The following is a 27123-nucleotide window of genomic DNA, read 5'->3' as shown; positions in this document are numbered from 1 at the left end:
AGCCAGGATTCAAACCAGCGTTATTGACTCTGAAGCTCATGATCCTTCAGCAGTGCTGTCTTGCCCCTCAAATAAGGTCCATAATTCTGAAATGGGCTAAATGGGTGTGGGCTACCCAGAATGAGTAGGTAGGTGGATGAGAAACAGACTGTTGATATGGTGAAGAAAATGAATAATTAGTGAAGGGTCTGTTTACTTAATAAATGAAATATATGTGCTTAAAGTTGACCAATGTTTGTGTATTTTTCCTGTGTTGTTTACAACAACATACCTGTTTTGGTGAGGGTATTATTGTTTTTTGCAGGTAGTTAAAATTCACCATAGTACTGTAACCTCCTACCTAGAAGACATAATACTGAATACCGAAGCGAATACTGCAAAAGAACAAGCCAGGGCAGAAATTGAGAAGATGGCTGAGAAAATCAATGACATTGCTTATGAAATGGAAAGCCGGTGTGTATCAAGAGCACAGATTGTAGAATGGAAAGTCCATTTGCTGGTACTCATATATATTTTTTCAAGAGCTTACGATTTCACTACCAAGGAGAAATAAATAACTCATATTTCAGGGTCCATTGTTTGATTAACATAACTCTTGAGAAGCCAACATGCGTATGCTTCTGTAGATATTCTCAGTTATCCTCTGCAATCTGGAGTACCCTACTCACTTTAAGAATCCTCAGAAGCATGAAAACAATGTGACTACGTGTGTGCAACATTACTGGGACTTCATCCCAAGGTTTCTGGCTTCTATGTGTAAGCTGTATTTCCAACATTCCCTTCCTGGCAGGCAGGGTAACTGAAGGACAGAGTCAAATCCAATTTTTTGTGGAGTTTAACAAACTTGCCAGGAATGTGATATTTCAGATCACTTAATCAAGGAAAAGGTGATGGTAAGATTTGAGTGGGGTTGCTTACACAGCAGGAAAACATAAATCAGCAGCTCAAGTAACGAAACCAAAGAAATCATTCCATTTGTTTTTTATTTTTTAGCCAAACCTATCTTCAGTCAGAGGAGATTGTTGCAGAGTTGGTTTATAGTTTTCTGATCCCAGAAGTGCAAAAATACTTTGTCAAAGAAAAAGGTAAGCCATTGTAAATGCTTTACTTTAGGATTTTTAAGAGTTGTGAATTATTTTCAATATCCCAGAGATTTAAAATTAAACAGAGGGATGGGGAAATTTCTGAAGGAGGATCGCTGAGTTTTCTTATTTCTTATTTCTTGTCGGGTTCTCTTCATGCTGTCTGATTCTAGAATATAGTCAACTCTAGTACAGATGGGATGTAGTTCTAATAAGAGTGACAGTAGCACAATCCAAACCTTCTTTAAAAGGATATTCCAAAGTTTTCACAAGAGGTGTATTTATTTTGTTTTATTTTTTAATATTCATTTATTTACTTACTTAGTTTTGAGATGGAGTCTTGCTCTTGTTGCCCAGGCTGGAGTGCAATGTAACAATCTCGGTTCACTGCAACCCCTGCCTCCCAGGTTGAAGCAATTCTCCTGCCTCAGCCTTCCAAGTAGCTGGAATTTTACAAGTACCCACCACCACACCCAGATAATTTTTGTATTTTTAGTAGAGACAGGGTTTCAGCATGTTGCCAGGCTGCTCTTAAACTCCTGACCTCATGATCTGCCCGTCTCAGCCTCCCAAAGTGCTGAGATTATAGGCATGAGCCACTGCACCTGGCCATTTAAACTTTTTTTTTTAAAAAGCATAAAACAGATATCAAGCATATAGAAGATTTTCACATTGTAGCAGCCTTTCAGAGGCAGGACACGTGAACCATGGATGTTAAAAAGCAGGGGTGCTAGAAAGGTCTAAATCTACTCTGTTGCTTTGCCTGTACCCCAAATAGCTTGTTTCTGTTGGAACTCCATCCAAGTATAAATATTCTAGTTTATCATTTGTCACAGGTGACATGTTTTTAAAGATTGATGCTTTTAGTCAACAGAGAAAGAGAAAATAATGTCTTAAACAGAAAAATTAAGATTCTTCCATAGCTCTGAGACTGTTGATGATAGGCTTGATCCTAGTCAGAGGGGTGCAACCAGGAGAAGACCAATATTTAAGTGAAACAGTAGCTCAGAAGCATTCAAAATTATACAGGGGAATTCCAGACAGGTTTAAGCAGAAAAATGCTTAACATTTGAGTTGTTTAATCCGGGATAGAAATGGTGGAGCTCTAACTCATTTGCAGAGGACAAAGAAATATCAGTTTTTCCATTGCATGGTTGTAGTGTAATTTTTAAACCAGTACCCCTAAGGATAAGCATTTAGGTTGTTTCCAGTGTGTTTTCCTATTACTAACAGTGCTTCAGTCAATATATTTTACACATATCCTGGCCATGCTTCTGAGAGTAAATTCCTAACAGTACAATTTCTGGGATATAGGGTATATGTATTTTACATTTTGATAGATAGTACCAAATTTCCCTACAAAAGATTGTTCTACCAATTTGATATTACCAAATTGTTCCCCAAAATGATTGTTGACTCTCATCAATAATGTATGATAGTACCTATACAAAAAAGTTAATTTTCAATTTCTTACAAAAACAATAGGTATATACCCATTTTTCAATTTTCAGATAAAGTAGTATATTCTGTGTCACATCATGTTACAAAAAGGACCTTATGTTTTCTAGGGACTTAAGAAAATATGCTACTACTTTCCACTTCTTCTAAGTTCAAAGTGAGGCCAGCCTGCTTCAAAGCCATTCCATCCTTGATTGAAATCCACCCTAGGATTGAAAGAGAGGAAAACAATGGGTTTGATATTTACTAGTTTTTGGCTAGGTGCGGTGGTGGTCAAAGCCGGTAATCCCAGCACTTTGGGAGTCTGGGGCGGGAAGATCACTTGAGCCCAGGAGTTGGGACCAGCCTGGGCAACATAGGGAGACCCAGTCACTACAAAAATATATTTTAAAATTAGCCAGGTGTGGTGGTGTGCACCTGTAGTCCCAACTACTCAGGAGGCTGAAGTGGGAGGATCACTTGAGAGCAGGAGGTCATGGCTGCAGTGAGCTGAGATTGTGCCACTGCATTCCAGCCTGAACAACAGAGTAAGACCCTGTCTCAAAAAAAAAAAAATTACTAGTTTGTGATCCCTGTCCCTGACCTTGAGAGTCTGAGTTGAGGATTTGGAGGAAGACTTGAGCTGAAGGAATCCAGGGGGACTTATGTGTTGGCAAGTTGACTCAGTCCTTAGCCTCTCACCTTTCTATTTTTGCCAAATCAAAAAAGCCATATGAACAGGGAGCACACTAGGACCTTTTGTTTCTCTTGTCAAATAAGAGAACCATATGTATTATATATACTCTTTACCCAAAATTAAGGTAATATTATATATAGACCGTTTTGAGATATATCACTTTTTAAAAAGCCAATAGACCAGAAAGACCTTAAAGATACCTGTATATAAAATATATAAAAGATAAAAGATATAAAATAACAGTAACTGCCAAATTTTAAACGCAGGCTAAGTTCCAGGAAGTTCACTAAGCATTTTTAAATGTACACTATCTCAATTTCTTACAAAAACAATAGGTATATTCTCATTTTTCAATTAATGGAAATTAGCTCTTGGAGACATATGACTTGCAAATTTGAACCATGGTTTCTGTGACTCCAAAGCCCTAGATTTTTCAACCATATTATTGTGAAGTGCTGAAAAACTACTGAGTTAATTACCCTAATTAAACTAGCTGATACCAAAATAGCAAACAACCCACAGTACTTCTTATAGTCTTTTACTAGCTATTTGACTTTAGGTAAAGTACGTAATGTCTCTGTATCCATGTTTCTTCTTCTAAGAATGGAGATATTAATAATGCTATCTTTTAAGAGAATTAAATTAATAATTACATGTCAACTGCTTAAAACAGTACCTGGCACAAAGTAAGGAGAAATGCTAACTGCGAACATCATCATCATCATCACTAGTCCTTTCCAAGGGCTTAGGTGCTTAGTATTGTCTGTGCTAAATCCTGATAATGAATATTCTTAGAATTGGGAGTTAGGACTAAACCCATGAACTTAGAAAACCATCATCAATCAGTAAGTCCCCCTCCACATTAAGAACTAAGGCTCAAAGAGAAGTATGAGACAAGGTCTTTATTCGTAAGTTATTTACACTCGGTAGCAAACAAAACATAACTCAACATGAAGTGCTTCAATGCTGAATAGGTTGGTACAAACTCAAGTGTGGTAAGTGGTAAATCTGGGCTGACATAATCATAGGAGACTTCCTGGAGGATCTTGGACAAGAGCTTTCCAGGTTTTGCAGTTCAGGCATTCCAAGTGAGGGAAACTGCTGAGGAGTGGAATGGAGGCAAGCATGGGGAAGGAATATGACTGTGCTGAGCCACAGAGTGGGTAGAGAGGGAGCAGAAAGAAATTAGATTTGGGTTGGGTTTACCTTTAGTTTGCAAACTTCTTATTTCTACCATGACTCTCTTGAAACATTTTGGAATGGTTTCATCCAGACTTTCAGAGTGAAAATTTTTCTATCACTTTGGCACAGTGAGGAATGCACAGCGGAAACATATTCTTGCAGCCCATCAGCTCATCCATGGGTACGTGGAAAGCATGGTTCAAGAGAGATTAACTGAGGCACAGCAAGGTGAGGTCTCAAATGCTGCCATGTTACTTGAGAAAGAAAATGAGAACAACAGTTAAGGTGAGTTTAATTTTCCATCTGGAAAAAAGCAGAGAAAGAAAGAAAAGCAGCATTGTTCAGCTTTGTGCTGTGCTCTAACAATCATAATGTGAAAAGATTGTTGTTTAAGGAATGAAGGACTTCCACTGAAATTGGCACATTTCCTCTAGGTTATGGCATCTGCTGTTGAGATTATTAGAAAATTAGAGGGCAGGCATGGTAGCTCATGCCTGTTATCCCAGCACTTTGAGAGGCTGAGGTGGGGTGGATCACCTGAAGTCAGGAATTCAAGACCAGCCTGGCCAATATGGTGAAACCCTGTCTCTACTGAAAATAGAAAAATTAGCTGGGCATGGTGACAGGTGCCTGTAATCCCAGCTACTCAGGAAGCTGAGACAGGAGAATTGCTTGAACCCGGGAGGTAGAGGCTGCAGTAAGCCGAGCTCATGACACTGTACTCCAGCCTGGGTGGAAGAGCGAGACTCCATCTCAAAGGAAAAAAAAACAAAAAGAAAATTAGAGTTGATATTACAGCAATTAGACTCGTGATCCAGAAAATATGAGTCTAAATTATTTTCATGGGTTCTTTTAGCATGTGTGTACCCCATCAAATGAAGCTATAGAATGTGTCAGTGTTATATATATTAAAAAACTTGTTCTTATGGAAGTAGACAAGCTATGCCCTGATGCATTGTGCTAGTTGTAAGCATGGCATGAGATAATTCTAGCTCAGACACCTTCTGCAGTGCCAGTGCCCACCACAATCAAGAATATTCAGGTACATGAGGAGACGTGACAGTCTGAACAAGCAGCAAAAACAACAGATGATAGAAACAGACATAAAAGTATCTAAAATATTGGAATTGTTAGACACAGACTTTATTTTTTACATAAGTTATTGGGGTACAGGTGGTATTTTGGTTGCATGAGTGAGTTCTTTAGTGGTGGTTTGTGAGATTTTGGTGCAGCCTTCACTGGAGCAGTATAAATTGTACCATATTTGTAGTCTTTTATCCCTCACTCCCCTCCCATCTTCCCCTCAAGTCACCACAGTCCACTGTATCATTCTTATGCCTTTGTGATTAGACACAGACTTTAAAATAACTGTGTTTACTACTATGGACTTCTATCCTCCAGAACTATGAGAAAATACGTTTCTGTTTTTTAAACCATCCAGTCTATGGTGTTTTGTTATGGCAGCCCCAGGTGACTAAGACAAATTTTGGTACCAGGAGTTGGGTACTACTGTAACAAATACCTAAACATGTGGCAGTGGCCTTGCCACTAGTTATGGGTAAATGCTGGAAGAGTTTTGCAGTACCTAGTATATCTATGGACATTAAGGGTGATTCTGTTGAGTTATCAGATGGAAATATGGAATATGTTATTAGAAACTAGAGGAAAGGTGACCCTTATTATAAAATGGCAAAGACCTTGACTGAATTGTGTTTTATTCAGTCAAGTAGAACTTGACTTTCATTGCTTGGAAGTAGAACTTGCAAGCAATGAAATTGGATATTTAGCTGAGGATATTTCTCATCGAAGTTTTAGGCCAAGGTGGGTGGATCACGAGGTCAAGAGATTGAGACCATCCTGGTCAACATGGTGAAACCCTGTCTCCACTAAAAATACAAAAAATTAGCTGGGCATGGTGGCGCGCGCCTGTGATCCCAGCTACTCAGGAGGCTGAGGCAGGAGAATTGCCTGAACCCAGGAGGCAGAGGTTGCGGTGAGTCGAGATTGAGCCATTGCACTCCAGCCTGTGTAACAACAGCGAAACTCCGTCTCAAAAAAAAAAAAAAAAGTTTTAAAGGAGCAACTTGGTTCCTCCTGACTGCTTATCATAAAATACAAATGGCGAGAGATGAATTGAACAAGAAATTGTTAAGCAAAAAGAAATCAGAATTTGAAGATTTGGAACATTCTTAGCCTATTTGTATTGGAAAAATGAGAAAGCTCTTTCTGATGGGAAGGCTAAGAGTAGGTGAACAGATATTTGGTAAGTGTATGGGATTACATAAGCAGAAACATTGCAGGATGAAATTAAGGAAGCCTATTGATTGGACTTGTTGAATTAGACAGGATATGATGACAGAACTATTCAGCTGCAAATATGCACTATTCTTCAAGAAGAAGAAAACATGATTCCACAGGAGATCCAGAGATCAAGGACATTGTCCCAGTTTCAACAGGCCAGGTGGCCCTGAGCTTTGGAGGAAGGAACACCCAGTGGGCCCCAGCTCAGCAGAGCTATGGGGTGGGACCCTAGGTCAACAGAGCTACAGAGACAGGACACTCACTTAGAGCCATGGCAATAGGGCATTGTAGAGTCAAAGGAGTAGAGCCATCCTCCAGAGCCATGGGAATGATGCCACCACCCTGGTGGGCTTATAAAGCAAGACACTAAGCCAAAAACGACCATATTCAAGAATTAAGAGCCAGTGGAATTTGCCTTGCCAGGTCATGGACTTGCTTAGGTTTCATCACCCATTTTTTCTTTCTAATTCTTCTTTTGGGAAGGGAAATATTTCTCCTGTGCCTCTCCCACCATAGTATTTTGGAAGCACATAGTGTGGCTGGTTTCACAGGCTCATAACTGGAGAATAATTTTGCCTCAGGGAAAGTCATCTTGAGCCTCACCCATACTTCATTTAGATAATTTTTATGATACTTTGAACTTTAAACTTTAGAGTTGATGTGGCAATTAGTTAAGATTTTTGGTATTGTTAGTATAGAATGAATGTATTTTGCATGCAAGAAAAACATGAATTCTACCTGGGATAGAATGCTATCGATTGATATGTGTCCCTGAAAATGCATATGTTGAAGCTATAACTCCCAGTGTGGTATTTGGAGACAGGACCTTTAGGAGAGAATTAGGTTTAGATAAGGTAATGAGGGCAGAACCCTCATGATGGGATTATTGCTTTTAAGACACCACAGTGCTTATCCTCTCCTTCCTCTCTCCCTCCGCCATTTATTTTCCTTGTCTCTCTCTCTTTCTTTCTCCCTCTCTTTTCTACCTTCAGTGTGAAGACACAGTGAGAAGGTGGCCATGTAGACGCCAGGAAGAGAACTCTCAACCAAAACTAACCATGCTGGCACCTTGATCTTGGAGTTACAACCTCTAGAACTGTAAGAAGAGAAATTTCTGCTGTTTAAACTATCCCATCTATAATATTTTGTTATGACAGCCTGAGCTACGACACTTACTCTGTTCAAAGGGTAAATGCCAGTATTGAAAATTCCAAGAGAACTTGCCATAATAAAAATGATATAGCATATTTGAAGAAAATAAAAATTCCTGAATTTAAAAATACAGTAGCAAAAGTGAGAAATTCAGTGAATCTCTCCTTGGAGATATTTAGAAAGTAGCACAAAAAGATAAAAGGATAGAAATTACAGAAGAGAGAGGAGGACAGATTGAGGATAACTTAATGATTTAGAAAAGGAGGAAGAGTGAGTAGGCATGGACCACTAATTGAAAAAATTTGACGACTAAAGGAAGGAATAATATGTTGATTAGAGGTTATATGGAATCTGAATTTTCCAAAACAATAAAAGACTTAGTTTTCAAGAAGTCTTCTCAACCCTAAGCAGAATAAAAAAGGAAACCCATACCTGACGGATCCAAGATGGCTGATTAGGAGCAGCTCAGGATTGCAGCTCCCAGCGAAAGCACGGAGGGTGAGTGGATACCGTATTTCCAGACAGATTTTTACTGCCCACAGACCAGGACATTCCCAGGAGGAGCAGCCCCACAGGTTGCTAGCACAGCTGTTTTGGCCAGATGCGGTGGTTCTCTGCACAGAATACACGGATCCAGGCACTGTTTTAGCAGCGATTGGAGCTCCTGGGAGACAGTATAAGATGATAAAAAAAAGGGGACTGAAACAGGGATCCAGGCCAGGAGATTTCTGGGCAAAAAAGTGCCACAAATCTCAGCGTGGCTGTTTCAGCCAGTGCAGTGGGTCGCGACACGAGAAATCACACAGATCCCAGCGCCTTTTCAACAGGCAATTGGAACACCTGGGAGACACAGTCACCCCTACAACAAAACAGCAGTCAGAAATGTTCTGGATTGAGAGTTTCACAGAAAGCACAGCTGAACCTGGGATGGTCCAGCTCTGTGGGGGAGGAGCATCAGCCATACCGAGGCAGTCCACCACTACGGAGGTAGTCCGACATTGCTGAGGCAGCCCACCATTATAGAGGTGGGCTGTCATTGCCGAGGCAGTTCTAACTATACATGTATAAACAGGACTGCAGGAAAATTCACATGGCAGCTGGACAGAGCCCACAGCAGTTCAGCAAAGCCTCTGCAGGCAGACAGTGACTAGGCTCCCTCCTCACTGGGCAGGGCAGCCCTGAAAAAAAGGCAGCAGTGCAATGGAAACTCATAAGTAAAGCCCAAACTCCCCAGGACAGAGCACCTGGGGAAAAAAAAGGGGGTGTTTATGAGTTCTGTTGCAGAAGACTTAAACGTACCTGCCCAGCAACTCTGAATGAACAACGGAACTCACAGCTCAGCATTTGAGCTCCTCTAAAGGACAGACTGTCTCCTCAAGCACCTCTCTGACCCCCATGTATCCAAAGAGTTGCCTCATAAAGGAGAGCTCAGACTGACATCTGGTGGGTATCCTTCTGGGACAAAGATGGCCGAAGAAGAAAATGGCAGCAACCCTTACTGTTCTGCAGCCGCTGCAGGTGATCCCCAGGCAAGCAGGGACTGGAGTGGACCTCAGCATCCTACAGCAGAGGGGCCTGAATGTTAGAAGGAAAACTAAGAAACAGAAAGAAATAACTTCATCATCAACAAACTGGACATCCACTCAGAGACCCAATCTGAAAGTCAGCAGCTACAAAGATGACAGGTTGATAAATCCACAAAATTGGGAAGAAACCAGCACAAAAAGGATGAAAACACCTGAAACCAGAATGCTTCTCCTCCTGCAAGGGATCACAACTCCTCACCAGCAAGGGAACAAGGCTGGATGGAGAAGGAATATGATGAATTGACAGAATCAGGCTTCAAAAAGTGGGTAATAAGAAACTTCTCTGAGCTAAAAGAACATGTTCTAACCCAATGCAAAGAAACTAAGAATGTTGAAAAAAGATTTGATGAAATGCTAATGAGAATAAACAACTTAGAGAGGAATATAAGTGAATTGATGGAGCTGAAAACACAACACGAGAACTTCATGAAGCATACACAAACAGCTGAATTGAACAAGCAGAAGAAAGGATATCAGAGGTCAAAGATCAACTCAATGAAATAAAATGAGAAGGCAAGATTAGAGAAAAAAGGGTAAAAAGGATGAACAAAGTCTCCAAGAAATATGGGACTCTGTGAAAAGACCTAATGTACGTTTGATAGGTGTACCTGAATGTTATGGAGAAAATGAATCCAAGCTGGAAAACAGTCTTCAGGATATTATCCAGGAAAACTTCCCCAACCTAGCAAGGCAGGCCAATATTCAAGTCCAGGAAATACAGAGAACACCACAAAGATATTCCTCAAGAAGAACAACCTCAAGGCACATAATCGTCAGATTCACCAGGGTTGAAATGAAGGAGAAAATGCTAAGGGTAGCCAGAGAAAGGTTGGGTTACACACAAAGGGAAGCCCGTCAGACTCACAGCAGATCTCTCAGCAGAAACCCTACAAGCCAGAAGACAGTGGGGGCCAATATTCAACATCCTTAAAGAAAAAACTTTCAATTCAGAATTTCATATCCAGCCAAACTAAGCTTCATAAGCAAAGGAAAAATAAAGATTTCATTACCACCAGGCCTGCTTTACAAGACCTTCTGAAAGAGGCACTACACAGATAAAGGAACAACCAGTACTAGCCACTCCAAAAACATACCAAATGGTAAAGAGCATCAACACAATGAGGAAATGCATCAACTAATGGGCATAACAGCCAGCTAGCATCAAAATGGCAGGATCAAATTCACACATAACAATATTAACCCTAAAGGTAAATGGGCTAAACACCCCAATCAAAAGACACAGACTGGCAAATTGAATAAAAAGCCAAAACCCATCTCTGATGCAGAGAAGGCCTTTGACAAAATTCAACAGCCTTATATGCTAAAAACCCTCAATAAACTAGGTATTGACGGAACGTATCTCAAAATGCCGTTTCCATGAAACCCATCTCACATGCAAGGATAAACAAAGGCTCAAAAAAAGGGATGGAGGAAGATTTACCAAGCAAATGGAGAGCAAATGAGTTGCAGTTCTCACCTCTGATAAAATAGACTTTAACAAAGATCAAAAGAGACAAAGAAGGGCATTACATGGTGGTAAAAGGATCAATGCAACAAGAAGAGCTAATGATCCTAAATATATATGCACCCAATACAGAAGGACCCAGATACATAAGGCAAGTTCTTAATGGCTTACAAAGAGACTTAGACTCCCACACAATAATAGTGGGAGACTTTAACACCCCATTGTCAATATTAGACAGATCAACAAGACAGAAAATAAACAGGGATATCCAGGACTTGAACTCAGACCTGGACCAAGCAAACCTAATAGAAATTTACAGAACTCTCCATCCCAAATCCACAGAATATACATTGTCAGCACCACATCACACCTACTCTAAAATTGACCACATAATTGGAAGTAAAACACTCCTCAGCAAATGCAAAAGAATGGAAATCATAACAAACAGTCTCTCAGACCACAGTGCAATCAAGATAGAACTCAGAATTCAGAAACTAACTCAGAACCACATGGCTTCATAGAAACTGAACAGCTGGCTCTTGAATGTTGACTGGATAAACAATGAAATGAAGGCAGAAATAAAGACGTTCTTCGAAACCAACGAGAACGAAGACACAACATACCAAAGTCTCTGGGACACATTTAAAGCAGTCTCTAGAGGAAAATATAGAGCAATAAGTTCCAACGTGAGAAGCAAGGAGAGATCTAAAATTGACACCCTATCGTCAAAATTGAAAGAGCTAGAGGAGCAAGATCAAAAAAACTCAAAACCTAGCAGAAGACAAGAAATAACTAAGATCAGAGCAGAACTGAAGGAGATAGAAAAAACCTTCAAAAAAGTCAATAAATTGAGGAGCTAGTTTTTTGAAAAGATCAACAAAATAGGCAGACCACTAGCCAGATTAATAAAAAAGAAGAGAGAGAATAATCAAATAGATGTAATAAAAAACGATAAAGGGGATATCACCACAGATTCCACAGAAATTCAAACCATCATCAGAGATTATTACAAACAACTCTATACACATAAACTAGTAAACCTGGAAGAAATGGATAAATTCCTGGACACTTCCATCCTCCTAAGCCTAAATCAGGAAGAAGTAAAAACCCTGAATAGACCAATAAACAAGGTCTGAAGTTGAGGCAGCAATTAAGAGCCTACCACCCAAAAAAAGCCCAGGTCCAGATGGGTTCACAGCTGAATTCTGCCAGACATACAAGGAGGAGCTGGTACCATTCCTTCTGAAACTATTCCAAACAATCCAAAAAGAGGGAATCCTTCCCAAATCATTTTATGAGACCAACATCATCCTGACACTAAAACCTGGCAGAGACTAAGCAAGAAAATAAAACTTTAGGCCAATGTCCATGATGAACACAGATGCAGAAATCTTCAATAAAATACTGGCAAGCTGATTGCAAAAGCACATCAAAAAGCTTATCCACCATGATCAGGTAGGCTTCATCCCGGGGATGCAAGGCTGGTTCAACATAAGCAAGTCTATAAACGTAATTCACCACATAAACAGAACCAAAGACAAAAACCACATGATTATCTCAACTGATGCAGAGAAGGCCTTTGACAAAATTCAACAGGCTTTTATGCTAAAAACCTTCAATAAACTAGGTATTGACGGAATGTATCTCAAAATAATAAAAGCTATTTACGACAAACCAACAGCCAATATCATACTGAATGGGCAAAAACTGGTAGCATTCCCTTTGAAATCTGGCACTAGAAAAGGATGCCCTCTCTCACCACTCCTATTCAATACAGTACTGGAAGTTCTAGCCAGAGCAATCAGGCAAGAAAAAGAAATAAAGGGTATTCAAATAGGAAAGGAGGAAGTCAAATTGTCTCTATTTGCAGACGACATGATTGTATATCTAGAAGACCCCATCGTCTCAGCCCAAAATCTCCTGAAACTGATAAGCAACTTCAGTAAAGTCTCAGGATACAAAATCCATGTACAAAAATAACAAGCATTCCTATACACCAATAACAGACTTGAAGAGAGCCAAATCAAGAACGAAGTGCCATTCACAATTGCTACAAAGAGAATAAAATACCTAGGAATACAACTAACAAGGAATGTAAAGGACCTCTTCAAGGAGAACTACAAACCACTGCTCAACGAAATAAGAGAGGACACAAACAAATGGAGAAACATTCCATGTTCATGGTTAGGAAGAATCAATATCGTGAAAATGGCCATACTGCCCAAAGTAATTTACAGATTCAATGCTATCCCCATCAAGCTACCAATGACCTTCTTCACAGAACTGGAAAACCCACCTTAAACTTCATATGGTACCAAAAGAGAGCCCACATAGCCAAGTCAATTCTAAGCAAAAAGAACAAAGTGGGAGACATCACACTACAGGACTTCAAAGTATACTACAAGGCTACAGTAATCAAAACAGCATGGTACTGGTACCAAAACAGAGATATAGACCAATGGAACAGAACAGAGGCCTTGGAGGTAACGCCACACATCTACAACCATCTGATCTTTGACAAACCTGACAAAAACAAGCAATGGGGAAAGGAGTCCCTGTTTAATAAATGGTGTTGGGAAAACTGGCTAGCCATGTGCAGAAAGCAGAAACTGGACCCCTTCCTGACACCTTACACTAAAATTAACTCCAGATGGATTACAGACTTAAACATAAGACATAACACCATTAAAAACCTAGAAGAAAACCTAGGCAAAACCCTTCAGGACATAGGCATAGGCAAGGACTTCATGACTAAAACACCAAAAGCATTGGCAACAAAAGCCAAAATAGACAAATGGGACCTAATCAAACTCTACAGCTTCTGCATGGCAAAAGAAACAGTCATTAGAGTGAATTGGCAACCAACAGAATGGGAAAAAATTTTTGCAGTCTACCCATCTGACAAAGGGCTGATATCCAGAATCTACAAAGAAGTAAAACAGATTTACAAGAAAAAACAAACAAGCCCATTCAAAAGTGGGCAAAGGATATGAACAGACACTTTACAAAGGATACATATGTGAGGCCAACAAACATATGAAAACATGCTCATCATCACTGGTCATTAGGGAAATGCAAATCAAAACTACATTGAGGTACCATCTCATGCCAGTTAGAATGGCGATCATTAAAAAATCAGGAGACAACAGATGCTGGAGAGGATGTGGAGAAATAGGAACACTTTTACTCAGTTGGTGGGAGTGTAAATTAGTTCAACCATTGTGGAAGACAGTGTGGCAATTCCTCAAGGACCTAGAAATAGAAATTCCATTTGACCCAGCAATCCCATTACTGGGTATATATCGAAAGGATTATAAATTGTTCTACTCTAAGGACACATGCACACCAATGTGCATTGCAACATTGTTTACAATAGCAAGGACCAGGAACCTATCGAAATGCCTATCAGTGATAGACTGGACAGGGAAAATGTGGCACATATACACCATGGAATACTATGTAGCCATCAAAACGATGAGTTCGTGTCCTTTGTAGGGACATGGATGAACCTGGAAACCACCATTCTCAGCAAACTGACACAAGAACAGAAAATCAAACACCGCATGTTCTCACTCACAGGCGGGTGTTGAACAATGAGAACACATGGACACAGGGAGGGGAGCATCACACACTGGGGTCTGTCAGGGGGAAATAGGGGAGGGATAGCGGGGGGTGTAGGGAGCTGGGGAGAGAGAGCATGGGGAGAAATGCCACATATAGGTGAGGGGGAGGAAGGCAGCAAATCACACTGACATGTGTGTACCCTATGCAACAATCTTGCATGTTCTTCACATGTACCCCAAAACCTGAAATGCAATAAAAATAAAGTAATACAGCATTATCATTAAAAAAAGAAACCCATACCTAAATACATCTTAGACTGCTGAAAGCCAAAAAGAAAAAGAAAACCCTTTAAAAGCATTAAGAGAAGAAAGATAAATTACTTTCAGAAGAGCAGTAGTTAAGCTGATAGTTGACTTCTCGTTAGAAAAAATGAAAGCCAGTAAGATGGAATGATATGTCCAATATTTGAAATAGTAAAATAGAGCAGGATTCTATGCAAACATATTGTTCATGTAAAGATATTCTTTAAGAATAAGAATGAAAGACATTTTCAGAGAAATGAAAGTAATAAAATGTGTCCCTAGGAGATCTGCAACACAATAAATTATTAAAGGATGCTTTTTAAGCAGAGGAAAAGTATCCCAGTTGGCACGTTGGAAATAAATTTAAGGATAGGTATGTGGATTGGCTTATTGACTGCAGAAAGCAACAATTATAAGAAACAGCAATCATAGGAGCAGAACAGTTATAAAACAAAAGAGTCATATATAAGTCAGAAGAGGGTTAAATGGATTAAGTTGTTCTAAGGCACTTGCATTGTCTAGGAGGAGGATTAAAGTGTAAGTTGACATTGATAACTCAATGATCTGTGATAACTCAAGGATACATTTTGTAACCTCTTGGGTAACTCCTAAGGGATAGTAAAAGGATATATGACATCTAAACTAACAGAAGAAAATGGAATTAAATTTTCAAAATACTCAATACAAAAAGAGGATATAAAGGAGAAAAAAGGAAACAGAACTAATAGAAAGCACTGAGTATAATGGTAGGTGTAAACCAAAATTTATCATTGAGTACATTAAATGTAAGTAGACAAATATTCCAAATAAAGTCAGAATTTAGCAGACTGAATAAAAATCATACTAAATTATATGTTGCTTGCAAGAAGCCTATACAAACTCTCAATATACAAAATGGTTGTAAGTTAAAAGATACCATGAAAACACCATCCATAGAAAAGCAGATATAACAATATTCACATCAAAGAAAACTTTAAGGCAGAAAGTATTAGAGAAAAAGAGGGACATGTCATAAAGTTCTAATTTATTGGGAAGATAGAATGTCACAATTTAAATATACTTAATAGCATGGCCTTACCCTAAATGTAGCAAAATTTAACACAACTGCCTGAAGATATCGACAAATCCACAATAATTTTGGGAAATTTTAATCTTGATATCAAGAACTAACAAGCAAGCAGAGAGAAAAAAAAAATTAGAAATTGAATATTTGGCCAGGTGCAGTGGCTCATGCCTATAATCCCAGCAGTTTGGGAGGCTGAGACAAGTGGATCAGTTTAGCTCAGGAGTTTGCAACCAGCCTGGACAACGTGGTGAAACACTGTTTCTACAAAAAATAAAAAATAAAAACAAAATTTAGCCAGGCATGGTAGTGTGTGCCTGCAGTCTCAGCTACTCAGGAGGCTGAGCCAGGAGGATTTCTTAAGCCCAGGAGGCAAAGGTTGCAGTGAGCTGAGATCATGCCACTGCACCCTAGCCTGAGTGACAGAGCAAGACCTTATCTCAATAATAATAAAATTAAAATGGAATATTTTAGATACATAATTTTTTAAAACTTGGCCTAATGGACACTTATAGAATATATGTCCAACAAGTACAGAATGCATATTCTTGCCAAGGGCAGAGACACATTACCAGGGGAAAGGGAAACCAGAATTGCTTTTATAGTCTGTATGGGCTAGCATGATGGATTGGGGTGCGGTGGAGCACCAAGGATAAGGCCAAATTTTCCCATATAATGTTTGCTTTAGGTTTTCGGTAGATACCCTTTTTCTGGTTGAGAAATGTTTGAATCTATCATGTTATTAACCAGTTATGTCAGTAATAAAATTCACTCAGTTCCATGAACTTACCCATTGCCACTTCAATATAATTTTTTGGGGTTTTTTCATGGGTTTTTGGTGTGTGTGTTGTTTGCTTGGTTGGTTGGTTTTTAGTCAGAAAGAGAAGATGAATATTCTGACTTGCACTGTCACACTGACATTCAGTAGTTCAGAGTGGTAAAGTTTCAGTGTGATTTTTTTCCAGCTCAGGGCCAAGATTGAGATTTTTCTAAGTAAGAAAACCATCCTCAGCCACTATTACAGAACACTGAATGGCTTTGGAAATTGACTATTGCTGCTATTGCTGCAGACAATAGTATTCCATAAGCTTCCATTACCCCTTCCCAATCACAACCCTCTCTTTACCTCCTAAGTAAGTCATTACTATTCTGATTTTTATTTTTACAGTCATCACTTCTTGTTTTTTGTGATACCTTAACTTTCCAAGTATGCATTCCTAAACACTGTAGTTCAATGCTGTAGGTTTTGAACTTTAAATAAATAAACTCATACTGTAGATTATTTTTGGATTTGGCTTCTTTTGGTACTTAATATATTTGTGAGATTCATCCACGTTGTTATATTTAGTTCTACTTCATTGTAATTGCTCTGGAGTAAGGAATGTTAAACTCTTCCAGAAAAGTTAGTAATACAAAAACATATGAAAGTATAAAACTCATTGGTAAAAGTAAGTACACAATCAAATTCAGAATATTCTAATACTGTAATGATGGTGTATAAATCACTTTTATCTTTAGTATGAAGGTTGAAAGACAAAACTATTAAGAATAATATCTACAATAATTTGTTAAGGGATACACAACATAAAAAGATGTAAATGGTGAAACTGAAAACACAGATGTTGAGGAGGGTGGATGAAAAGTGTAGAGTTTTTGCATGCAATCAAATTTAAATTGTTACCAGTTAACTGTAAGGTGTTTCATATATTCCTCATGGTAAGTACAAAGCAAAAATCTCTATTAAATACACAAAGGGTGAAAAGTAAGAAGTCAAAGCATAGCGCTAGAGAAAATCACCTAATTACAAAGAAATAGGGAAAGAGGAAGAATAGAACAAGGACCTGCAAAACAACCATAAAACAATGAAACAAATGATAGTAGTAAGTCTTTATTCAGTAATTTCCTTGAGTGTAGTTAGATTAAATTCTCCAATGCAAAGATATAGAGTGGCTGAGTGGATAAAAACAAACTATATCCAGCCTACGAGAGACTCACTTCACAGTTTAAGGACTATGAACAAATGAAAAAAGTGAATGAATGAAAAAAAGATACTCAATGCAAATGGAAACCAAAATAGAACAAGTGTAGCTATACTTATATCAGATAAAATAGGTTTTAAGTAAAAAACTATAAAATGAGACCAAAAGGTCATTGTATGATGATAAAGGGGTCAGTTCATCAAGAGGCTTTAACAAGTTTAAATATATGTGCACTCAACATTGGCACACATAAATATATAAAGCAAATATTAATAGATATGGAGAGCTAGACTGTAATACAGTAATAGTAGGGACCTCCAATATCCTACTTTGAGCAATGAACAGAACATCTAGACAAAAATATCAATAAAGAAACATCAGACATAACCTATACCAGGCCAGGCATGGTGGCTTAAATCCCAGCACTCTGGGAGGCAGAGGCAGGCAGATCACTTGAGGTCAGGAGTTAGAGACCAGCCTGGCCAACATGGTGAAACCCTGTTTCTACTAAAAATACAAAAAATAGCAAGATGTGGTGCCTCGTGCCTGTATTCCCAGCTACTTGGAAGGCTGAGGCAGGAGTATCTCTTGAACCTGGGAGGCAGAGGTTGCAGTGAGCCAAGATGGTGTCACTGTACTCTAGCCTGGCTGACAGAGCAAGACAGCAAGACTGTCTTAAAAAAAAAAAAAACTATACCTTGGACCAAATGGTCCTAACAGACATACATAGAACATTCCATCCAGCAGCAGCACAATACACATTCTTCTCAAACACACACAGAATATTCCCCAGAATTGATGACATGTTAGGCCACTAAACAAACCTAACAAACTTAAGAAGATTGAAATTATAGCCAATATTTTTTTTTCACCCACAGTGGTATATAAAATAGAAATCAGTAACAGGAGGGATTTCAGAAAATTCACAATTACATGGAAATTAAACAACATGGTCCTGAACAACAAGGAGTCAAAGAAGAAATGAAAAGGGAAATTTAAAAAAATACCTTGAGGAAAATGAAAATGGAAACACAAGACACAGTTATGGGATGCAACAAAAGCGGTTCTAAGAGGGAAATTTATATTAATATGTGCTTACATTGAAAAAGAAGAAAGATCTCAAGTAAACAACCTAACATTACACCTCAAGGAACTAAAAACAGAACAAACTAAGCCCAAAATTAGTGGAAAGAAAAAAATAATAAAGATTAGACCAACCAGAAATAAATGAAATAGAGACTAGAAAAATAATAGAAAAGATCAACAAACTGAAAGTTTATATTTTGAAAAGATAAAATTGACAAACCTTTAACTAGACTACTTAAGGACAAAGAGAGAAGACTCAAAAGAAAATCAGAAATGAAAGAGGAGACATTACAGCTGATGCTACAAAAATGAAAAAGAGACTACTATAAACAATTATACCCCAACAATTTGGACAATCTAGATGAAATGGATAAATGTCTAGACACATGCAGTCTATCAAGATTGAACCATGAAGAAATAGAAAATCAGAATAGACCAATAATAAGTAGGGAGATTTAATCAGTAATAAAAAGATTCTCATTAAAGAAAATCAAGGCAGGACCCAACAGCTTCACTGCTGAATACTACCAAACATTTAAATTTCAAACTCCTCCTAAAAAATTGAATAGGAGGGAATACTTCCAAACTCATTTTATAATGTTAGCATTACTCTTATTTCAAAACTAGACAAGGATACTACAAGAAAGAAAAATTACCAATTTTCTTGATTAACATAGATGGAAAAATTCTAAAAAAAAAAAAAAAAGTAAACCAAATTAAACAAATTAAAAGGATCTTTCACCATGATCAAGTGGGATTTATCCTAGAGATGCAAGAATGGCTCAACATACATGAATCTATAAATGTGATATACCACATTAACAGAATGAAGGACAAAAATCATACGATCATATCAATAGATTCAGGAAAAAAACATTTGACAAATTCAGTATCCTTTCATTAAAAAAAAAACTCTTAACAAATTTCTTATAGAACAAATTGTACCTCAACAGAGTAAAGTCTATATATGGCAAACCCACAACTAACATCATTCTCAACAGTAAAAAGTTGAAGCCTTTTTCTCTAAGATCAGAAACAGATAAGGATGCCCCAGTCTTGCTACTTCTATTAAACATAGTACTGGAAGTCTCAGTCAGCACAGTTGGGCAAGAGAAAGAAACAAAAGGCACCCAAATTGGAAAGAAAGAAGTTAATTTTTTTTTTCTTTGCAGGTGACATGGCCTTATATTTTGAAAGCCCTAAAGACTCCAACAAAAAAACGAATATAATAATTAAGTGACAGGCACAAAGTCAACATATGAAAATCAGTAGCATTTCTATACATGAACAACAAACTATCCAAAAAAGAAATCAAGAAAACAATCCCATTTGTAACAGCTACAAGGAAAAAATAAAATACTTAGGAGTAAATTGAATCATGGAGACCTGTACATTGAAAACTATCAAACATTGATGAAAGAAATTGAAGAAGACACAATTAAATGAAAAGATATCCTGTGTTCATGGACTGGAAGAATTAATATTGTTTAAATATCCATGCCAGTTAAAGCAATCTACAGATTCAATGCAATATTTATCAAAATTCCAGTGATATTTTTCACAGAAATAGAAAAGGCAATCCTAAAATTCATATAGAACCACAAAAGACCCCAAATAGCCAAAGCAATCTTGAAGCAAAAAGAACAAAGCCATCACACTACCTGACTGAAAAATCTACTGCAAAGCTATGCTAATCAAAACAGCATGGTACTACATACCTAGACTAATGGAACATAATAGCCTAGAAATAATCCCATAGATTTGTGGTCAATTGATTTTTGACAAAGGTGCCAAGAACACGCAATGGGGAAAGGACAGTCTTTTTAATAAATGATGCTGAGAAAATTGGATATCTACATACAGAAGAATGAAATTAGAACCTTTTCTCCACCATATTTAAAACCCAACTTAAGATGGATTAAATACTTAATTATAAGACCTGATACTGTAAGACTTCCAGAAGAAAATATAAGGGAAAAACTCCTGACATTGGTCTGGATGATGATTTTTAAGTTATAACTCAAAAGCACAAGCAACAAAAGTGAAAAAAGACTAAAGAGATTACAATAAACAATCAACAGCAATAAACAATCAACAAAGTGAAGAGACAATCTACTAAGTGGGAGAAAATATTTGCAAACCATACATCTGGTAAGAGGTTGATATTCAAAATACATGAGGAACTCAAATAACTCAATAGCAAGAAAATAAATAACCAAACTAAAAAATGTGCAAAGGACCTAAATAGACATTTCTCAAAATAAGACACATACATATGGCTAACAGATATGTGAAAAAATGCCCAACATTAATTGTTTGAGAAATGCAAATGAAAGTCACCATGAGATATCACCTTGTACTGTTAGAACGGCAATTATCAAAAAGACAAAACGTAAGTGTTGAGGAGGATGTGAAGAAAAGAAAACCCTTGCACATTGTTGGTAGGAAAGTCAATTAGTACAGCCATTGTGGAAAACATTATGGAGGTTCTTCAAAAAATCAAAAATGGAACTACCATATGATCCAGCAATTTCACAACTGGGTATATATCCAAAGGAAATGAAATCAGTGTGTGAAAGAGATATCTCCACTCCCATGTTCACTGCAGCATTAAGCCCAATAGCCAAGATTTGAAATCAACCTAAGTATCCATCAACAGATGAATAGATAATGAAAGTATAATATACACACAATTGAATACTATTCGGCCTTAAAAAAAAGAAGGAAAGGCCGGGCGCGGAGGCTCAAGCCTGTAATCCCAGCACTTTGGGAGGCCGAGGCGGGTGGATCATGAGGTCAAGAGATCCAGACTATCCTGGTCAACATGGTGAAACCCCATCTCTACTAAAAATAGAAAAAATTAGCTGGGCATGGTAGTGCATGCCTGTAATCCCAGCTACTCAGGAAGCTGAGGCAGGAGAATTGCCTGAACCCAGGAGGCGGAGGTTGCGGTTAGCCGAGATTGCGCCATTGCACTCCAGCCTGGGTAACAAGAGCGAAACTCCGTCTCAAAAAAAAAAAAAGAAGAAGAAGAAGAAGAAGAAGGAAATACCGTCATTTAGAGCAACATATCTGAACCTAGAGAGCATTATGCTAAGTGAAATAAGCCAGGCACTGAAATACCAGCATAATGCCATGAACCAGGCATAATGTATCCACACACATACACTATCACTTACATGTAGAATAGAAAAAAGTTGAACTCAATAAAGAGTAGAATGTTGGTTGCCAGAAGCTAGTGTGGTGGGAAGATGTCGGTCAAAAATTTAAGTTAGGAAGAATAAGTTCAAGGGATGCATTGTACAACAGTGGTGACTTTATTTAATAACAATGCATTTTTTTTTTGAAAATAGCTAAGAGCGATTTTGAGCACCCTTTCCACAAAAAAGGAAAAGAATATGAAGTAGCACATGTTAATTAGCTTGATGAGCCATTCTACAATGTGTACATACTTTAAACCATCATGCTGTACCAAAAAATATATATAATTTTTGCCAGCTAAAAGTAAATAAATGGGACCCTGCCAGAGCCACCACTGCCAGCGACATGTTCAAGGTAATTTAGAGATCCATGGGGCCAGCTGGCCTGAGCTTGCTCACCTTCAAAGTCTGTACTGCACCAAAAAAGGACTCAGCTCCCAAAATTTCTGTGAAGGTTGATTAGCTTTCACTCTACTCAGTTCCCAAGGGTCAATCAAAGTATGTGGAGGAGTCAAGGAGCCCACTTGAAGAAAGCATCTCACAGCTCTGACACTACTGCAAGCCATACACAAGCTCGTGTCAGCAAACATACTCCCAAAATAAGCCCAAGATGCAAAGTTTGGTTCCGTGGGGGTTAGACAGCTATCACTATCTCCAGAATGCACCTCCTGGATTTTTTCCGAGACTTGGTGTTATGGTTTTGCTGGCCTTATTGAACTCCTTTTGGCTAGAGGTTCAAAAATAAAGAAGCTAGTATATCCACCTGGTCTTACTGGATTAGCTGCCTCCCTCTGTTACCTACAACAAGCCATTGTTTGCCCAGGTCAGTGGGGAGAGACTATATGACTGGGGTTTACAAGGATACTAGACCAGACTTCTGTTATCTTGGGTGATATTATCCTACAAGCAAACTAATCTGAAACCCTTTCACCTAGGGATAATGTACAAGCCTTAGAACTCCTCGTTCTCATGTCACTATGTATAAAATTAAAACCCAAGTTAAACAAAATGTTCCACACAAATGTTCCACAGAATGTCCTGCTCTTCAGGACATTCATAAGCAGGCCTGCTCCTGGTATTTGCAAGACCCAGGTCAAGAGGATGAATTGAAGCATCATATCATATGAAAATATATAAAATAGTAAATCAGGCTCACATTACTGTTAGACAAAATTTATTCTACCCACTTGTGTCTTTGAGATGATAACATTGAAAATAAGTAAGCAGCTATGGGCTTTATGTAATTGAAAGATGGCATGAATCAAAGATGATAAACTTAGTTATTGTACATGTCTGACTGTTCTGTTTATGGTCCATTAATGTTTGGGTAAGTAATGAAATAAAGGCATACATGGTTTTTTAAAAGTTAGAAATACATATGCATGTATACAAACAAACACATATATGTATGTGCATTACGCCTGCAATATACAGAGAATATTTCTGAAAAGGTCAACAAGTAATTGGTAGGTAGTTGTTGCCAGGCATGGAAACTGGGGACTGGAGGTCACACTGAAGGAAAAGAGACTTACTTTCCTCATGTTGACATTCTTTTTTATTTTTATTTTTTTATGATGTATATATATAATTTTCAATGACAACCCAGTTAATGTACAGATTTTTTTTTAAGTGCTAGAGTTTGGAAACAGACACTGTGAAGTAAGAAACATCTGCATCCATAAGGCTTATAAATGGCAGGGCTGGGACATGTGTGGGGGGCTGTCTGAGTTCCAAGCTAGGACTCTTTGTCATTGTATCACAGTAATTTTTTGCATGTATTGATCTGATAATGTTTCTAAAAGATGACATAATCATAAACACTTGTTTAACTTTTTTTTTTCTTTTACAGATTGTGATTTTAAAAAAAGCAGCCACAGCTGTTTGAGTCATCATAAAGAATTCCAATAGTCTGGACTTCTCCCAAGGTGTGCAGTGCTCATAAGCTTGCTAGTGTGTGATTCATGAGAAAAGAGATTTATTTTCCTTAAACACTCAATAATTTAAAATGATTTTTAGTAAAATAATTATCAAATGAAAAAGCTTTATTCTCTTCGGTGTTTTCTAGATGCCCTACTTACAGAGAACATTTTCTTATGTTCCATTTCAATATTTTGTTAACTATGAGGATGTGCTGGCTTGTTGAATCAAAGAAAAGGAAATACGGAATATTTTTCCAAATAGTTTTGGTTCACTATTCACAGGACATTGGCATTGTCTACTACAGTTGAAAATGTGCATATTCCATGACTCAGGATTTTATCTCCTAGATACGTATTCAGCAGAAATGCATGAGTATGTGCACCAACAGGCATGACAAGAATATTCATAGCAGTGCTATTCACAGTAGTCCCAAACCAGAAACCCAAGTGTCTGTCTCCATTAGAACAGAAAACTATACCTTGGTGTACTTCTGCAGTGGCATATCAACCCACCTTTGGATCTAAGAAGTATGTTCATGCAACAGCCATGGAGATGGTGCTGTTGAAAGGCAATCTGCCCATCCTGTGTATTGACAAGCATCAGAATTCGTGAGGATTCTTCCTCATTCAAAGACTGGCAAACAGAAAAACACAGTAAATGAACAAAAACGTCAACATGGAGCTCAAGTAAATAATTTGTAAAGGAAAATGTATACTACTTTGAAAACAATAAAAGCTTATGTTAAAAAATATCTTACTGTAAGAAAAATTTCAGAAACATTTGCTTGGTGTCTTTAATAGGAGTCAAAAAGAAAGGGTCTTTTCAGAAACTGAAGTAGGGAATAACAGACAAGGTCAAAAAATAGACAGATGCAGGCTGAAAAGAAAAGAAAGTGGGCTGAGAGGGAAAAAATGTAAAAAGATTTAAAATCCAGCGAGAAAATTTACACATTCACTTGGATGCAGTGAAAAGAGCAGAAATATCACAGCAGAGAATAAAATTGGTAATGTTGGTGACACATTTATTAAGTGATCCAACATGAGATGGGAAGGAATGGGTAAAGAGATGAAAATGACAGAAGTTAGCTCTAGATGACCTATCCCACAGCAAATAGGAGTTCTTGAAGAAGAAACTAGAACAAAGAAAATAGAAACAATCACAGTTTAATAACTAATTTTCTGAGTTAAAAAAAAAAAGCTGATTATACAAACTTGAAAGGGTTCACCTTGCCCTAGAAAAAGTAGGATTGGGGCAACTGAGGCAACTTTTTCCCCCTGAGGATCACTGGCAAAAAAAAAAAAAAAAAACACTGCACCAGTAAGGAAGCATCTAAATTTTCTTTTGTTTTAAAACTGCTAACCTAAACTAGGTAAAGGTTATATTATTCACTTTTGAAATAAAATGTCGGGAACACAAAATGAGAAGTGAGTTAGGGTTGGCTGATGGGATAGAAGGTGGGAGGGGAATGCTTTACAGCTGGGAACGGCAGACTTTCTGTAATGGGCCAGATGGTAACTACATCAGGCTTTGCGGGTCAGATGAGTTGAGAGCTGAGTGGAGTACGCATTACATTTTAACTGCGTACCCAACTCTGCTGTTGCAGGGTAAGAGCAGCACTAGATGACACATAAATGAATGAGCATGACTGTGTTCCAGTGAAACTTTATTTTAGTTAAAATCAATACGTTTGAAAAAGGATTTAAAGTTGCTTCTCATAAAGGACGTGTAATAAAACTTAAAATATCTATTTTTTAATAATCTTTATCCTTACATAGTCTTCTAAAACTAAGTTTTGTATTTAGACAGTCAAGGAAAATATAAGTTGTTATACAATTCTCACTGACAATTTCTTCGGAGAGGAAAACTTTTTCCTGGTACTGGCAATCTTTTAGTTATAATGGCTTGAGTTAAAATGCTCCAAATTTTCTAACCTTTGCTTTTGAAAAACAAAACACCTATAGTGACAATAAAAACACACATTTAAAGCCATGTGGTCTTGGTGACTGGAGCCATGTAGTGAGTTGGGGCTAGACTAGTACAAACAATAGCAATACAAAATCACAATGAACTGTCTGAGGCAGAAAACATTTTTTGCATGGATGCATAACCAGATATAGTGAATCATTGTAAAGAGGCAGTGTGTTAGCATGAGGCAAGGTAAAATCCAAAAGGAAGGTGTGCAGTGTGGGTAAAGGATCACTTTAGGATGAAAAATTGTTAGCACAAAATCGTTGGGAATTGTAAATTCCTGGAAGTACAGAACTCCCAGACAAATTATGTTAACGCCTGAGTGTTAGTTCAGGAAGAGCTTCTACTGCTAACCCCCATCCCCCTATCCAATTCTAGGCCATGGTACCCACTTGAGAGTAGAGTTGTATTTACAAATACTTGGGGTGATTTTATGCAGAAAATTATAAATTTATGATTTTCATTTATGCAGTTTGCACAGAGGATTATAGATTCAGTTACTAGGAGAATGGAGAATGCCAGCAAGTCCCTGAGTGACAGTGAATGGCCTTCAACTCTGCTTACCAATTGTGGAACAAAAGCCAGCCAGAACCCTAGCAATATAGTAGTGTTATGGGATCTTTGGGGCATTACTTTTCTGGCTGGAAACCTCTCTGCCCAGTAGGGCCTTTGCCTGACTTCTTATGCTGTGTCCAGGAAGAATGAGGTATGCAGACACATGGAGGGTGAGCAAGATGAAGAGCAGCCTTACTGAGTGTTAGAACAGCTCAGAGGAGACCCACAGTGGGTAGCTCCTCTTTGAAGGCAGGTCATCCTGTTAGTGTTCAGCCATCAATAGAAAGGAGGCCCTGGAGTGGATGGCTCCTCTCTGCAGCAGGTCATCCTGATGAGTGTCCAGCTCTAAACAGAGAAGGTAGCTCCTCTCTGCAGCTAAATACAGACATCTCCTTTGCTCTGGCTGAGTCCAGGGTTTTTTGCTCTTCAGAGAAGGGAAATGCATGCTGATTGGTCCACGGGCAGCCATGGGCAAGCCCAGGAAAAAACAATACACACTCCCCGCTCCAGGCAGCAGGCCTGGCAGCCTGGACCCCAGGTTTCAGGCCCTCTCAGCATGAAGGTAGGGCTTCACTGGGGCCCTG

At 38.2% G+C, this 27123-nt stretch overlaps 1 protein-coding gene and 1 pseudogene across 17 annotated transcripts in view; both read left to right on the top strand.

The window, feature by feature from the left end:
• Window positions 1-26005, top strand: part of CFAP91 (cilia and flagella associated protein 91) — a 72851-nt gene extending 46846 nt beyond the window's left edge. For 3 of the 17 annotated variants that reach the window (XR_004734223.3, XR_013527605.1, XR_004734215.3), the window contains 5 exons: window positions 305-453; window positions 994-1085; window positions 4528-4683; window positions 7692-7797; window positions 23946-25323. Coding sequence is in view for 6 of the 17 variants with exons in the window: in XM_078352067.1 (XP_078208193.1) it covers window positions 305-453; window positions 994-1085; window positions 4528-4682 (396 nt within the window). In the remaining 11 variants the exon portion in view is untranslated. Of the gene's footprint in view, window positions 1-304; window positions 454-993; window positions 1086-4489; window positions 4684-7691; window positions 8350-22249; window positions 22452-23945 lie in introns of those variants that run through there. The other 14 variants (XM_078352067.1, XM_017965221.4, XM_008982384.5 and 11 more) reach the window with 10 other exon arrangements.
• Window positions 22412-23112, top strand: LOC118147721 (MICOS complex subunit MIC26 pseudogene; annotated as a pseudogene).
• Window positions 26006-27123: the final 1118 nt, after the last annotated feature.

Source organism: Callithrix jacchus, chromosome 15, assembly GCF_049354715.1.
Source record: "Callithrix jacchus isolate 240 chromosome 15, calJac240_pri, whole genome shotgun sequence".
NCBI lineage: Eukaryota > Metazoa > Chordata > Mammalia > Primates > Cebidae > Callithrix > Callithrix jacchus.
The sequence above is the reverse complement of the archived record's forward strand: the minus strand, read 5'-3'. Positions and strand labels throughout refer to the sequence as shown.